General features: G+C 34.0%; 1 protein-coding gene across 1 annotated transcript; it reads right to left on the bottom strand.

Annotated features, from left to right (window-relative positions):
• Nucleotides 1–446: 446 nt before the first annotated feature.
• Nucleotides 447–9,337, bottom strand: LOC139096767 (keratin-associated protein 10-4-like). The gene is made up of 10 exons (XM_070648518.1): nt 9,212–9,337; nt 8,977–9,156; nt 8,363–8,689; nt 7,294–7,485; nt 6,840–7,034; nt 6,424–6,615; nt 6,237–6,341; nt 4,499–4,669; nt 3,933–4,241; nt 447–829 (listed from the first exon to the last, which is right to left on the bottom strand). The coding sequence occupies exons 1-10, from the start codon at nt 9,258–9,260 to the stop codon at nt 447–449; spliced, it is 2,103 nt and encodes a 700-aa protein (XP_070504619.1). The 5' UTR covers nt 9,261–9,337.
• Between the last annotated feature and the right edge of the window lie 8,790 nt (nt 9,338–18,127).

The following is an 18,127-nucleotide window of genomic DNA, read 5'->3' on the forward strand; positions in this document are numbered from 1 at the left end:
ACAGTGATGGTCCTCGACCTCACTTCCCTTTCTCCACCTCCTCTTCTCATTAATTCACAAAAAGTTCAACTTACAAAGTCCAATCAGGCAGACAATCAGGAAAATAACTAAAATATTTTTCATTTTTTTCCTGATTAAACTATAAAGTATGGCACTAAAGACTGATATCTGAAAAGTTTCGTGACAAATTTACAACTGACAATTAAAGTTAAAATTACTTTTAATTTATATGGAGTCCAAAGCAGCCATAATACAGTCGTGACATAAATATTATTAATTTCCGTGCTTTTCAATTGATTTTATTACAATTTTAAAAACAAGGGGGAAGGCAGGTTGTGATGAAGGTTATGACAAAAATACCATTTTGTCGCTTGGATACACTCCTAATTGGGAGGAGACTACAACCTGGTTTGTGGCATTAAAAATGTTTATTTACTTCCTTTAATTTACAAGTTCTTCAAACATTGGTCTGAATGGACACAAATGCCCCGATCATTACGAAGATATCCCTCTTTACATTTACATCCTTCAACACAATAATCTTTACAAGATCGACCAGGATAACTACAAGTTGGTTCACAAACTGCTCCACATTGCGTATATTCTGTGTTTGGCCTAGTACATGTTATCTGATTGACAGCAGTAGGGCATTCGTTTGGTAAAATGCAGTTTCCATTTCTATCTAGTATATATCCCTTTACACAAACGCATTTTGGCTCGCAGACTGTTAAGCAAATTGCTGGTTTTTCTCCACATACTGGCTCGCATGGTGATCCACATTCGTTCCATTCCATGTTAGGATTTGGACATGGATTTTCGTCTGACTGAGCTGAAATATTATGCATTCATTTTAGAATAGGAGCAGTTGGATGTTAAGTTTCATTATTAATATAATTTAGGTCATTTGTCCTTCTGTCTGTCATTCCGTTTTAAGCTCAGTCTCTTTTTCATAAACTGTCGTCTTGAAATCTGGTAACATGCTTAAGACAGGCTAATTTGGTGCCGGATTTTGGATACAATTGGTTATCATAAGTGCTATTCGGAGTATGTCTAGTCCTTTTAAGTATACGTGAGTTAATGCTTATAAACTTTGAATCAGAAAGACATTCCGAGTATAAAATCATCAAATGGCATTCAGCTTTTTATTTAAATTCTAAGATTAATCAGTTAACAAATACTTTGAACAGTCGCTTTTTAAGATGCAAACATCATTTTCATAAAGGACATATCCCTCCTCACAGACACATCTTGGAATGCACATATGATGACACCTTTTTGGCTTATAAACACATCTAGGTTCACAAGCTGATCCACATTCGTTCCATACCATGTTATGATTTGGACATGAATTTTCGGTTGATTGTGCTGAAATATTAGTCAGCATCAATTGGTCCGTGTATCAGTATCATATTAGTGATGAACAAAAGATGTTCACATGATGCTGATTTCAAAACTCACCGATTCCAGCACAGGCCACAATAAGGAGGACAATTAGCAACTTATTCATTTCTGAAATAATTCTGATGATGAGCACAGCTACAAATTTCTTGTTCACGTTGTACTTGTTATTGTCTCAATATCTTGAGTGATAATCTTAGAGGATTTCAGCGAGTATTTATACTTTTATCAGTTGATTGTTAAACAACAACTTGTTTTGGTGTCAACATCTTCACGTTACTTTGAATTTGTTTATTAATTAAAGGATCATCATTATAAAATTAACTAGAACATAAGTTAGACTGCCCATGGGAAACTAGCATAATTGGTGGAATACTAAATTCAAATATATTCACACCGTACCTTTTAGGCAATGATTCGCTTGGCATACATTTAAGGAATCAATCTCCAGTGAGTAGGTCAAGTTTTGCTTGACATAATTTTGAGGAATCAGACCATAAAAACGGTGTAAATTTAAAAATGTTGGTGGCACTTGTGTTCCTCGGACCACATTTTACTGGCCACTAATAAAGATTGATGAACATTAAATAAGCATGACCTGATACATGACTACACAGCGACAATTATTTTCAGTAAAATTATTAAAAACAACAAATGCTTAGAATTTTAGTCGCTTTCCAATTTTATGAGCTCTACATTTAAGGACAAGATATTATGCAACAAATACATTTTACAAATGCATTCAATACAAAACTTGTGGATCTGGATTTTTGCACAAGCTGGACAAAGTCGATCCATACATATTTTTGTGAATCATGTTTTGAGATTAACATTAGTAGATTTTCATTCAAGATTAAAATACTCACCGATTCCAGACAGGCCACTAAAAGGAGGACAATTAAGAGACCAACTTGCGCATTCATTTCTGAAATAATTCTAAGGATGATGAGCACTTGCTCAAATTTCTTGTTCACGTTGTACTAGTTAATTGCCTCAATATTCTTGCAAGTGATAATTTTAGAGGATCCATCAGCGACAAAATTTATTACTTTTATCAGTTTATTGTTAAACAACAACTTGTACCTTATTGGTGTCAACATCTAAATTTCTACTTTAAGTCTTGTTTATTTAAGTGATTCATCATTATAAAATTAATTCTAGAACATAAGTTATACTTCCAATGGGAAACCAGCATACCAGGAAAATATTAAATGCGAATTATATTTTACCATAAAAAGTCTGGTATGCACTGATATAAAGTTTAAGAAATCAATCTGAGCGAGTTAGGAATTGCTTGGTTTGATTTTAAGGAAATAGACCGTGAAAATCGGTGCAAAATTTACTGGCCACGTGATAAAGATTGATTTTATTAAAAAGCATAAATACATACAACATCCAACTTTTTATTCAATAAAATTATCAACAAAAAACAATTAGAATTGACAGTCGCTTTCCAACATACAAGAGCCATCATTAGATAAGATATATCCATCCTCGCAGACACATTTTGAAATGCAAATTTCAATACAATAGTCTACCTGTACGCCACAGGTTGGTTCACAAGCTGATCCACATTCGTTCCATACCATATGTGGTTGTAGACATCTACTTGAACCTGCTTGAGCTGAAAATTAGGTAAATTTTATTGATTTTGTTCAAAATTGTCTATCCTTAATATCCAAAGATCTAGAACAGTGACGGTCGGCACACCTTAGAGGTAAGCTTCGACCAAAGCTGAACAAGTCACCCTGGCACCACTGACATAGATTCAAGGAATGCTCAAATTTCTTGATACTAGCTCAAATTTCTAGTATAATGAATATAGTATTAATTTGGGGATCATTCACTTATTACGTAACACAAAAAATCAATTTTTGAACCCCATCCAGAATAAAATTTCTACCACTTCCTTGACCCCTCTACATTCCTAACAGCGTTAACCCTAACAGACAATAATACCGCTATAAGGTACCTTATTGGTCTTTCTGAACCATAAAAGTGTCCTCTTTGTTCGTTAGGGTAAGTAATAAGTGACTGACTCTTTTCCATTAATTCTTAATAAGTTCAACTTACAAAGTCCAACCAAGCAGACAACCAGGAAAATAACTAAAATATTTTTCATTTTTTTCCTGCTTAAACTATAAAGTATGGCACTAAAGACTGATATCTGAAAAGTTTGGTGGCAAATTTACAACTGACGGTTAATGTCAAAATTTCTTTTAATTTATACAGTGTCCATAGCAGCTTTACTACAATCGTGGCATAAATATTATTGACTTTCGTGCTTTTCGATTGATTTTATTACAAATTTAAAAACAACGGGAAAGGCATGTTGTGATGAAGGTTATGACATATATTCATTTTGCACCCTGGATACGCTCCTGATTTGGAAGGGACAACGGCCTTATTTATGGCATTAAAAATTACTGCTTTTTAATTTTATTTACTTCTTTTAATTTACAAATTTTTAAAACATTGGACTGGATGGACACAAATGCCATGATCATTACGAATATATCCTTTCCTACATTTACATCCTTCAACACAATAAGTAGGACAAATTCTTGGACGACGATATCTACAAGTTGGTTCACAGGCTGCTCCACATGGCGTATATTCTGTGTTAGGCTCGGTACATGTTGTGTTGTTTGCATCAGAAGGACATAGGCTTGGTAAAATGCAGTTCCCATTGCTGTCTAGGACGTATCCATCAACACAAACGCATTTTGCAATGCAGATTAAAATACAATATTCTGGCTGTTTTTCACATGATGGCTCGCATGCTGATCCACATTCGTTCCATACCATATGAGGTTTAGGACATGGATTTTCGGCTGACTTAGCTGAAATATTAGTTTGAAATGTCGTCATTTTTGGGTAGGAGCAATTGGATGTGGCTGGATGTTATGAAACATTCAGATGAACTTTTTCCAGTTTTGACTCACAAATATGACTTTATGGATGGTCTTACTTGCTAAAAAATTATGAATAGTCACCAAAAATGTCACAATGACAAATATATTCAGCCACAAGAATAACAACAACAACAAATGATTCTGATGAAATAATCGTTTATTTCATGAATTCAACATTTAAGGACATTGATCTGGTCGAATGCAAACTCCATCATGCAACAAATATCCAGCTTTACAAAAGCATCCCTTTTCACAAACTTGTATGCATATGCCTCGAGTTGGACGTTCGCATGTAAGTTTACAAGGTGATCCACATTCATTGTAAATCATGTTCTCTCCACATTGCTGTGAATATGCTGTTAAACGCAATGGAATCAAAAGACGTTCACATGATGCTAATTATAATACTCACCGATTCCAGCACAGGCCACAATAAGGAGGACAATTAGCAACTTATTCATTTCTGAAATAATTCTGATGATGAGCACAGCTACAAATTTCTTGTTCACGTTGTACTTGTTATTGCCTCAATATCTTGAGTGATAATGTTTGAGTAGAAAAATTCTCAGTGTGTATTTATACCTTTATCAGTTAGACAACAACTTGTTTTTTGGTGTCAACATCTTCATTTGACATTGAACTTGTTTATAAAGTATATAGGATCATCATTATAAAATTAGCTATAAATTAAGTTAGACTGCTGACGAACTAGTTTATTGGGGAAAACCCAATGCGCATATACACACTGTATCATAAAATATCTCGGACAGCGAAAAAGCAGCAGTGGCGTAGTGGTTAGAGTGTCGGACTACCGACTCTAATGACCCGGGTTCGATCCCAGGAAAGATATAGTCAGATTCACGTACTTTTATCGCTATTTCTGGTCATACTTTAACTCGGTTTGTGCATTCGCGACGCACTAATTGTGGCTAAGTACGTTGCATTGTCATACCCTGGGTCATGCTTGACATATATTTGAGGAATCAAGCTCCAGCGGATAGGCCAAGCTTAACTTAAAAAATTATTCCATGATTGGCTCCTTAATTTGAGTCGTACTTCACTTATTTATAGAATTTAAATATATTGATGCCATTGCCATTCATCATGAATATCCAAGAACTTCCAAAACATGAATTTTGAATACAATTCTAAATAAATAAATATTTACATACCCAAATACAATTCATTCACAATGTTTACGTGATGAGTTAATTAATTTTATCAGAAAAGGTACTCAAAAAATCATTGTAGCATAAAGACAGGCGTGAATGGTGAACCTTCAAGTTTCTTTCAAGATTTTCATCACGCAAAGATTCAAAATCAACCACAAAATTGCGATTATTCATCCAAGCAACAAGTTGAAGAATAAGAAGGAAAATGGATTCAATTGTTGGGTAATTTGTGGATCATATTTCTACCCCTTTTGTTGATTAGTTTCCATAAAATTAATCAGTAATTAAGAAGAATGGAATTGTGTAGAATTGAAGTTCATTCACTTATGGCATCCAAAATTGACTGGCATAAAAGATCAATCCGTAGCTTATTCAAATGTAGCACAAATTGGTTAATTGATCAAAAATTCTGTTCGGACGAGACACTGACTTGCTGTCGTTTTTAAATCCGGTACCATGCTAAAGTCAGGCAGATCTAGTGCAGGATTTTGGATCAATTGGTGGACTCGTACTTTTCGAAGTATGCCTAGTGCTTTTGAGTATACGCATAAGTCAATGCTTACAACCTTTGAATCAGAAAGACGTCCCAAGTATAAAATCATCAAGTAGCATTTAGCTTTTTATTTAATAAAATTCTAAGACATATCAGCAAACAAATACTTTGAGCAGTCGCTTTCTAAGATGCATACATCATTTTCATACAAGACATATCCTTCTTCGCAGACGCATTTTGGAATGCACAAATCAATACAATAGTCTACCTGTACGCCACAGGTAGGTTCACATGCTGATCCACATTCGTCCCATATCATATGTGGTTTTGGACATATACTGCATAGACTTGGATCTGGTTGACCTGAAATATATGAAGTTATATAATAGGTTTTCTATAAGAATGGCCATCCCACAGTGATGGGCTATATTGAACTTATCATTACTTTGATTTGGACAGTCACTTTTTAGTACGCAAACATCATCTTCTAGTAAGACATATCCTTCCTCACAGACACATTTTGGAACACAATTTTTAGTACAATCATCTGGCTGTTCAAAGCATGTAGGCTCACAAGCTGATCCACAATTGTTCCATATCATATGTGGATTTGGACATACACTTAAATCTGATTGACCTATAATTATACAAATTTAGTCAAATTTTCATTGAATTTCTTTATGAATGGCTATCAAATATCCGATTGGCACATACTGAAATGTTGCCACCTTGGCGACGAGGCGGTGGTATACTTAGAAGTAGTATACTTGACAAATAAAATATATAATAACAACTCATCGTCGTGGTGGTAACATTTCAATATGTGCCGATCAGCACAGTGGTGAGCTAAATTAAATTTACCCTTACTTTGACTTGGACAGTCGCTTTTTAAAATGCAAGCACCTTCATGTAAGACATATCCTTCCTCGCAGACACATTTTGAAATGCACATTTCAATACAACCTGCTGGCTGTTCACTGCATGTAGGTTCACAAGCTGATCCACAATCGTTCCATATCATATGAGGATTTGGACATGCATTTGAATCTGATTGACCTATAATTATAAAATTTTAATCAAATTTTCATTTCCTTTAATAATGGCTATACCACAAACGATCGGTACATTTTGAAAATTTGTCAGCTTGGCGACGAGGCGGCAGTACAATTAGAACCAAGTGACAGCCGCTTGGCGAAAACAACTAAATTTGAAAAGTTGCTGCCAATTGATTCTAATTATTCTGAGTATACATACATATATCATGTCAATATGTACCGATCGAGACAGTGGTGGGCAAAATTTGACTTATCATTACTTGAATTTGGACAGTCGCTTTCTAAGATGCAAACATCATCTTCATCTAAGACATATCCTTCCTCGCAGACACATTTTTGAATGCACACATCACTACAAAATTCTGGCTTTTCGTTGCATGTAGGTTCACAATCTGATCCACAGTCGCTCCATATCGCATGTAGATCTCGACATTCACGTGAATCTGTTTGAGCTATTGAAATACTTAATTGAAATTATATGATTTTAGCTAAATTTTAATTGATTTCCTATAAGAATGACTATCCCACAGTGGTGAGCTACCTATTATTTTTGACGATATACCTTAGTGGTAAACTTCGACCAAAGCTGTACACGACATACGGTTAATGGCGTTTCCAAAACATTTTGGCGGTACACTAGTGGGCCACACTAGTGTGGTCACTAGTGGCCCACACTGGTGTGCACACTAGAGGCCACACTGGTGCCCATACCAGTGCCCAAACTGATCTAGATCTATGGAATCTTGACACTTACTTAAATTTCTAGTATAAATTCATATCTCATTGTTCTAGAAAGTATGATGAGTTGCCAATTACTTGGGGGTCAATTAATTCACTTATCACGTAACCCTACCTCACTATGAGCGTCACGTAATAAGTGAATTCTTGTCATAAATTCTTAAAAAATTCAACTTACAGATAAGTCCAGTCAAACAGACAACCAGGAAAATAACTGAAATATTATTCATTTTTATAAAGTATGGCACTAAATTCTGATATCTGAAAAGTTTCGTGACAAATTTACAACTGATGGTTAAAGTTCAAATTACTTCTAATTTATATTGAGTCAAAAGGTGTCCAAAACAACTTTATTAGGGTTCGTGACATAAAAATTATTGATTTTCGTGCTTTACAATTGATTTTATTACAAATTTAAAAACAAGTGGCAAGGCAGGTTGTGATGAAGGATATGACGAAATATTCATTTTGTTCCGTGGATATACTCCTGAGTGGGAAGAGGCTACATCCTTGTTTATGTCATTGAAAATGATTATTTACTTCCTTTAATTTACAAGTTCTAAAAACATTCGCCTGGATGGACACAAATACCCAGATCATTACGAATATATCCCGCTTTACATATACATCCTTCAAAACATCCTTCACAAAATGGACTAGGATGTCTACAAGTTGGTTCACAAACTGCACCACATTGCGAATATTCTGTGTTTGGCTCGGTACATGTCATGGTAGGGCATTCGTGTGGTGGAATGCAGTTTCCATTGCTATCTAGTGTATATCCATAACCACAACTGCATTTTGGAACGCAAACATCAGCGCAAACTAAAAATTCTTGTCCACATGATGGCTCGCATAGTGATCCACATTCGTTCCATTCCATGTTAGGATTTGGACATGGATTTTCGGTTGACTGAGCTGAAATATTAGTTTAATGTTAACTGAGATTTATAAAAATTGATCTTTAGGTGCAGGTCTGCACTTCCTGCATTTTGAACAAAGGCCTGAAATTTGAGACTTTATCTTATTGATCGTAGGTACGCAATTTTGGATGAACCCTATTTTTATGCAACATCCAAGCAGCCTTGCCGTAAATTTTTTGGAGTCGTGACTCAATATTACACGATAATGAAGCAATAACAACAACAACAACAAATGATTCTGATGAAATAATCGTTTATTTTATGAACTCAACATTTAAGGACATTGATCTGGTCGAATACAAATTCCATTATGTAACAAATATCCATCTTTACAAAAGCATCCAATTACACAAACTTCCACACATACTTGTGGATCTGGATTTTCGCATGTAAGTGGACAAAGTGATCCACAATCTTTGTGAATCATGTTTGGTATCTGACATCGATATCTTTTAGAATGTGCTGTGAAATCAATGGAATCAAAAGGCATTCACATGATGCTGATTATAATACTCACCGATTCCAGCACAGGCCACAATAAGGAGGACAATTAGCAACTTATTCATTTTTGTATGAAATAATTCTGATGATGAGCACAGCTACAAATTTCTTGTTCACGTTGTACTTGTTATTGTCTCAATATCTTGAGTGATAATCTTAGAGGATTTCAGCGAGTATTTATACTTTTATCAGTTTATTGTTAAACAACAACTTGTTTTGGTGTCAACATCTTCATTTTAGTTTAAGCTTGTTTATTAATTGAGAGATCATCATTATAAAATTAACTGTAACTTAAGTAAGACTGCAGTACTGGGGACCTAGCAGGGGTGGAACCAGAAATTTTGGTGTTATGGGGAAGGCGGATGGGTTTATCTATTCGAAAGGGGTTTTTTGGTATTTTTCATGAAAACACCTGCACCTAAATGCACACCTGTATGCTTTCTCGATACCAGAGGAACCGCAAAATACCGGGGAAAAGATCGAGACATTTCTTAGTTTGGCACTTTTGGGATTAGTTTTGATCAAATTCAATATTCAAAGAACTAGTTGGACTACGCTAGAAAATTGCCTAAATCTAGTTAGAAGAAATAAAGTCGACTTTAACTCGACGCTGTTTAATTCCTTAGCGATACTAATGGAAAAACCCCTATCACTGAGATTCACTTCAACAAATTCGCCATAAAGCTATGGATAATAAAGTCTAAATCATCATTTTGGCTTACACTAGTTTTGAATCTCGATCAACCTTCCAAGTAAAAAAGGTACAAAACAGGTTGTTCAAAGAAGAATATAAAAAAGAATCTACACAAAAGATAAACAATTCATTCAATTTATTTACGTGCAACAGATGCGCCAAATTCATATCAGATTATTTGTTTAGTTTGAATGTCACTTAAGTAGATTATGATGTCTTTTGTGTATATTTTTATTAATGTGCATATTTTCAATTTAGACTCTGGTTACATCACACCTGACAATATTTTTAAAGAGCTCCTCGTTTGTATCAACACGATCAATGGATATGCCCCAAATGTCCAATCCTCCTTTGAACAAATCCATATGGACATGCTTCCTTCCTAATGCATTTATATCTATAATCAAACGCAAAGCCTTCCGGGCACATGCAGCCCCTCTTACACTCAAATGTACAATCAGTTGGAAGAACACCTATGCATCTTGGTGGACATTCACCAAAACAGTCTGTTTTGATTAAACCTCCTGTACAGATCGTTGGAATCAATGATGAAGTTGCTGTTGATTAGAATAGTTAGTTAAATTATTAGGGTTTGGTCAAGAATCACAGGTCTGGAATTCCAGTATTTGAGATACGCAGACCTGCAGTTTTAGGCTGTATTTTATAGTTCGTCCAAAGTTGTAGGCCAGTATTTTTGGTCTGCAGGCCTTCAATTTTGAACGAACCCCATAAATTATTTAAGTAAGCATTGAAATTAGTTCAAAAATGTTTAATTCAAAATGTCTGTACTTACAAAGCTTTAAAATTGATATTAAAGTAATAAAAGTCAGGAACCGATTCATCTTTAAGCTCACAACTTTAAGTAACTAAAATTTGATAAATTATTCAATTTTTAAACAACTTCAAATGGAACAAATACTTAATATCCGAATAAATCAGATTTAAGCATTAAAGCTCAATTAACTCATGTGTAGTTTTGTTAAAAATATACACTAGTTTAATAAACAGCTAGCAAGAGTCAACGATGTGTCAACAGTTTCCTTAGCTCTCGAGAGCTTGCTCATCTTAAATATACTAAATGAGCATGTGACCTGCTCTCAGCTTGTTCTGATTTTGAGAGCACGCTCTTTGCCTGCCAGGGTTTGTTGATGTCGAACTGAATTCACATACTTTTTGGTCTATAAATACTTAAATACCTGAAAAAACATATGTATGGACATTAACTCTTAATGCTAGTGCTGATTACCCGATCGGCACATATTGAAATGTTGGCAAATCCGGTTGTTTTCGCCAAGTGGCAGCCACTCGGCTTTAAGTATACTGCCACCTCGTCGCCGTGGTGGCAACATTTCAATATGTGCCGATCGGGTTAAGTTTTCCGCTGCCAATGGTTTCTCGATATTTGTATTTCCTGGAAAATGTTATACTTTTACCGGGAAAATAACTAAAATTTCAATTCAGAGTCGAAGATGACTTAAACTTTGTATGAAAAAGTCGTCTTGAGCCGACTCGACTACATGCCTTATCCGAGTTGACTTCTAACTTTATTTAAGTCTAGAAAATTTTCCGGGACGAGGATTTCGAAAAAGCATAAAATAAAAAAAATAAGCATTAGCTTTTCAGACCTTAAGGTCCATAGCTGCGCGTTTATATGCGTATCGAAAAAGCTTCTTGCTGACTTTTTTTGAGACTTCATAAATTTTATTAACAAAATTTCAATTTTGACAATCCTTAGGCAGCACACATCGTCCTTCCTTATTAAACAAATATCCTATTTTACAGTAGCAACCACTTTTGCACATTGTAAAGCACAAGCTAGTTTTCTTTGGATCACATGTACGACCACAATTGCTAGCGCATGCTGAATATTCTGTGTTTGGCTCATGCCAGCATTTATCATCAACAGACGTAGCTTTAAGTGAAAATTAAAAGTTTATCGTATTTTCTATTTAATCAATGATTAGTTCTCACCATACTCAATAAATACAGTCAATAATATTAAAGTCACCACTTTATTCATCTTGAGTAGAAGCTCCGCAGTAGAACGAATAACTTTTTAATAAATTAAATTTTGCTATAAAATGCATGCTTATAATTTTAAAGCATATCAAATTTTAAGCATTTAAGTGTGGCAAGGTATAACTCGATGATCATCTAGTCGAGTCTTGCAACTTCCATATTGGTGTCTTTTCAAAAGTTAAGATGCTTTAAGTAATTAATTTACATGAACATGACTACGACCATGATGAATTAGAAGACCGTGACATGTTGAATTAGGCAAATGATTCAGAACCATGGGATGTAGTGGGAATAATAGGTACTAGAGTTGGCTTCTACGGTGTCCGTGTAAAGGCGATGCATTTTTGGTATGACTAATTAAGGAATAATATTTTTGATACTTATGCCTGAATATTGTTTTATTCATTTGATTTGAAAATTGATTTATTATAGATTTTACATTTGATAAGCACTTCGAAAGGCACACGTTTAAAAATGGCGGACCTCAGGCTAGAGACTGGACTAGAACCGGAGTTTCGCCAATTCTAACAATATGTGCTTCAAAATACGATATCAAAATCAAAATGACATCCTATTGGATGAATACATTCAGTGAGATTTCTATTCCATACGTATCCTTTCTCACATGCACATCCAATCCTGCACGACAAAATGCACAGTCCAGGCTTTAGTTTGTCACATGTAAGTGGGCACATTGTATCACAAGTAGAGAACTTTTGATGCAATCCTATACAATCTTTTGTTGTTCCATATGTTGGATATTTTTCCGCTCCATGCGTCGGTAGCAAATAACTTAAAGCTTTATTTTAAAAATTATTAGACTTAACAGACAAGGAATTTAGAATATACGCACAAATTATAGCAGCAATGAAAATTATTGGAAATGACTTCATTATGACAATATTATACTGTTAATTAGCAATGGAAAAACTTTGCTTTAAATACTTAAAATTTTACAATAATTTGTGAAATTGAAATTGAATTCAAATTAATTTTCTATGTTTTACAAGCATGTGTAATTTGTCGAAACTTAATTAAGTTGACTTGAGTTTTTTGTGTCAACTTAAATTTAGTATATATAGCGTAGAGTAAATAAAAAGGCAGACGAATCCGAAAAATTACAAAAGTCCTCGTGTTATTGATCGAGCGCCTTAAGCGCTACAAAACGAGATCCAGATCACTTCCAAATCTGCAAAACAAAACTAGTAGGATCCAAGTCACTTTCAGACCCACAAAACAAGATCCAGAGGGATCTTGGTCACTTCTACACTTATAATATAAGATCCAGTATGATTTAGACCAACACGCTATTATTAGGGTGGCCAGAGGATTTTCGCCAAAAATCGGGACACTTTTGGGAACTATTGGGGTTCTTATTTACTATTTTGAGTCTTAATATTGAAATAACTAGTTAAATTACGTTAGTAGCTGGCAAAAAATTCCAGTAAAAATGTAATACTAAATATTTTATTAGAAATTTTAGGACTCAATGAATAATTTCAAGCAGACAAAAATGTGGTAAAAGTCCTAGGAAACGACAAATTAGTGTCGAAGAATTTCTCAAAATCTCGATCTCGATATATTTTTGGGATCGGGATTCGAAATTATTTTTCGGGATTCTCCAGGAAATCCCGATAGTTAGAAAGCATAATCAACATTGTGATCACAATCACTACCAAAATTTCAAATTATAATAGTCGTTAAAATGAATTTTCCTAAATTTTTTAGCAAATTTTAAGAAATCAAATGCAAATTTATTTAATTTCCGGTCTTTTAAAATATTAACAATTTAATATGAATTTTTAAAGAAAGTTTCAATATTCAGCTTCTAAAATTGTGGTTGAAATTATTCGATCAGTTATGTAGTGACATACTACATGATTTTTAAACGAGTTATTTTTGATTTTTTCAAAATTTAAGATTTCAAAGTTGAAGTTTTTGTATCAATATGAAATGAATTTTCAATCCCGTAATCCCGGGATTGAAGCTCATCCAATCCCGGGATTGCGGGACCGGAAAAACGTCCGGGATTGAAACCCCTACTTTTACACTTATAATATAAGATCCAGTATGATTTAGACCAACACGCTATTATTAGGGTGGCCAGAGGATTTTCGCCAAAAATCGGGACACTTTTGGGAACTATTGGGGTTCTTAACTATTTTTGAGTTAAATTACGTTAGTAGCTGGCAAAAAAGTGCATAAATTAATTGAAATTCCGAAAAAAAAAAAATATATTCAGACCTGGACTTGAACCCGGACCTTCAAAATTGGGACATTTTGGCAAATGGCCGCCTTAGCTATTAACAAGCCGTAACTTTTGATATATTGTGGTAATTTAAAAAAAATCGATTTAAATTTTAACGGTTAGCTAAAATTTGAAAACAATCAAGTCATCAAAGAAAAAATTTAATCATCTCAGAAATATATTTTGTGAATTAAGAAAAATAATAGTATTAAGTGATTACGAGCTAATTGCTTGAAAAGAAACGCTTATCGATTAGGTAAGAAATGCGTAAACAACAAGTATATAAAGAAAGTAGCCTAATATAGTTTAATATTATAGCTTTCGCAAAAAACCACATTTTAAAGTCGAAAATACAGCAGGAATTATCACTGGAAGTTGATTTCTGTGAGTTGGCTCATGTGTAGTTTTGTTAAAAATAGTTTAATAAACAGCTAGCAAGAGTCAACGCAGTGTCAGCAGTTTCTTAGCTCTCGAAAGCTTAAATATACTAAATGAGCATGTGACCTGCTCAATTATTCAATTCACGCATGGTGTAGGTGCACTTCTGGTATGACTAATTTAAAAACATATATTTTTGAGATTTAAACCTGAATATTATTTTATTCATTTGATTTATTTTAGAATTTAAACTTAATAAGCGCTACGAAGGCCACAAGTTGTAAAAATGGCGGAAAATCCGACCTCAGGCTAGAGACAATTCATCCTGAGGCCAGATTTAAAAGGATCTGGCCTAAGTCGAGAGTCATGCTGGACTAGAACCGGAGTTTCGCCAATTCTAACTCTATATGCTTCTAAATACGAGTTCAAAACGACATTCAAATGGATGAACACATACAGTGTGTTTATTATTCCATACGTATCCTTTCTCACATGCACATCCAAGCCTGCACGCGTCAGGGCAAGCTCTTAACTTTTGACTAGTCCACCATTCACAATCCATTGGGCACATTGTATCACAAGTAGAAAACTTTTGATGTAATCCAATACATTCTTTTGTTGTTCCATATACTGCTTTTGGATCATATCCATGCGTCGGTAGCAAACAACTTAAAGCTTTATTTTAAAAATTATTAGAATTAACAGACAAATAGTTTAGAAAATACTTACAAAATATAGCAGCAATGAAAATTATTGGAAATGGCTTCATTATGACAATATTATACTGTTAATTACCAATGGAAAAACTTTGCTTTAAATACTTAAAATTTTACAATAATCTGTGAAATTTAAATTGAATTCCAATTAATTTTCCATGTTTTACAAGCATGTGTAATTTGTCGAAACTTAATTAAGTTGACTTAAGTTTTTTGTGTCAACTTTTACTTAGTATTGTAGCGAATCTATCTTATAATGTGGATTCGTATGCAAGATAATATGAAGCCCCTTTATAATTGTGGAAGGCTATACTTTAATAAATCCAATTTTTTTTGATATCTTGAAATTTACTGGATCTTTATTTTCTTGACTTGTTGTATACAACTTACATTTAATCTTCCAGTAATTAGTACAAGAGGTAAAGTGTAACTCATGTAAATGCTATGTTTTCTTATAACTAAAATAGAAGCGAGACATTAGATGTTTATACTCTAATTTATAAGTCGTGAACCTTACTGTCGATAATAATTGGCAAAAATTACACAAATAGCTTCCAGTGCTACGAGTTAACCTTATTTTTGCTGACTTGTCTAAATTTTTAAATTTTCTTTTTTTTTATTCTATAATCACCTTAAATACTAATTATTTCTGATTCTTAATACAGTATTATTAATTTATATTAATAATTAATTCTAATGTGACCTTATCAATTCAACTTTTGTTTACAATCTGAGTTTCTACAATTATTTTCGAAATTTCGAAAACCGATTCAAATTTACTTTACCACAGTATATATAAAACAAATTACTTAAGCGCATTTTTGTCCCAGCGATCAGTAATTGATTAATAAGTCAGTTCTTGATCTATAAAACGAGATACAGTAGGATTCAGGTCTCTTTCTAGCTCACGAAACGAGATCCAGTAGAATCCAATTAACTTCCCGGCTTACAAAACGAGACCGGTAGGAACCAGGTCACTTCCAAACCTTCAAAACAAGATCCAGTAGGATCTAGGTCACTTCTCGATCCAAAAAAACAAGATCCAGTAGGATCCAAGTCAATTCAAGATATACAAAGCAAGATCCAGGAGGATCCATGTCACTTCCATATAATTTAACGGATTTCTATAATTCAAACCACATAACGGTTATGATTAATTTAAATTTTGTTCAGTAAACACTGTTAAAAATTCGAAGAATATTGAAATACATTGTAAAACAATGAAAAAACGTGTTGTTGTATATGAAAATGAAAAATTGTTAATTATAGTATTTATGCGTTGACTTTGCACATATTTTGCTTCTATTTTGATCATCGTATAATATCATGAATAGTTAGTTATTTCAAGCCGTAATTTTTGATATATAAACATTGGCTCTCATTCTAAAATTTAGAGTTTTAGAGCTTACATAAACGCTTGCCTTTGAATTCAATGATATCAACACTGGATTTAAGTATTAAAGCTCAATTGGCTCATGTGTAGTTTTGTTAAAAATAGTTTAATAAACAGCTAGCAAGAGTCAACGCAGTGTCAACAGTTTTCTTAGCTCTCGAAAGCTTAAATATACTAAATGAGTATGTGACCTGCTCAATTATTCAATTTACGCGTGGAGTAGGTGCATTTCTGGCATGACTAATTTAAAAACCTATATTTTTGAGATTTAAACCTGAATATTATTTTATTCATTTAATAATTCATTTCAAGTAAATAATTAAACCACATTCGTATCGATGAACACATTCAGTGAGATTTCTGTTCCATAAGTATCCATCCTCGCACATACATCCACGCCTGCACCCCTTAAAGCAGGCTCTAGGCTTTAGGTATTCACATGTCAGTGGGCACATTGTATCACAAGTAGAAAACTTTTGATGCAATCCAATACATTCTTCTGTTGTTCCATATACTGCTTTTGGATATAATCCAAGATATGATCCATGCGTCGGTAGCAAATAACTTAAAGCTTTATTTTAAAAATTATTAGAATTAACAGACAAATAGTTTAGAAAATACTCACAAAATATAGCAGCAATGAAAATTATTGGAAATGACTTCATTATGACAATATTATACTGTTAATTAGCAATGGAAAAACGTTGCTTTAAATACTTAAAATTTTACAATAATCTGTGAAATTGAAGTTGAATTCAAATTAATTTTCCATGTTTTACAATTAGTGTAATTTGTCGAAACTTAATTAAGTTGACTTGAGTTTTTTGTGTCAACTTAAATTTAGTATATATAGAGAAGAGCAAAAGAAGGCAGACGCAGCCATTTAAGCCGAGAACATTCAAGAGACCTGTTGAATCACTTTATTACCGCCATAGTGGATCAATAGAAGCAAATCATCATTATTGACAGCAGACCCGATCGGCACATATTGAAATGTTGCCACCACGGTGACGACTCGGTCGTATACTTAAAGCCAAGTGGCTGCCACTTGGCAAATCCGGTTGTTTTCGCCACTTGGCAAATCCGGTTGTTTTCGCCAAGTGGCAGCCACTTGGCTTTAAGTATACGACCGAGTCGTCGCCGTGGTGGCAACATTTCAATTTGTGCCGATCGGGAGAGTATGTTGGAATCCGCCAGGGAAAAGGCGTCCAGGAGCTTTAAAAAGCTTCTTTTCGAAGATCAGTGATCAAAAAATGTCACACTGACAAGATACCGAATTTTAATAGATTTCAATACCAGATAAGAGTCACGCTGGCCGGAGTTCGGATTTTTGATCTGCCAACTGATTTGTGCTATTAGGTTAGCTCAATATGCAGACAGAGAATTTGTACAAACTAGATGACAGAGCCAACAACATTGCCAGATAGAAAGCCTTTAGTTGTAACCAAAACTTCATATAGGAACATGATTGAAGTCAGTAAGTA

This window comes from Chironomus tepperi, unplaced genomic scaffold (assembly GCF_022539635.2).
Source record: "Chironomus tepperi strain 1889 unplaced genomic scaffold, CSIRO-AGI_Ctep_v1 contig_401, whole genome shotgun sequence".
Lineage (NCBI taxonomy): Eukaryota > Metazoa > Arthropoda > Insecta > Diptera > Chironomidae > Chironomus > Chironomus tepperi.

Bases quoted from the DNA above. Each gene is read 5' to 3' on its own strand.
- LOC139096767 (XM_070648518.1), bottom strand. From the start codon at position 9,260: ATGAATAAGTTGCTAATTGTCCTCCTTATTGTGGCCTGTGCTGGAATC. The intron at 7,486-8,362 runs GTATTTGTGTCC...GTATTTCAATAG, and splicing joins ATATATTCGTAATGATCTGG to CTCAAACAGATTCACGTGAA. The intron at 7,035-7,293 runs GTAATGATAAGT...TTATAATTATAG, and splicing joins AAGCGACTGTCCAAATTCAA to GTCAATCAGATTCAAATGCA.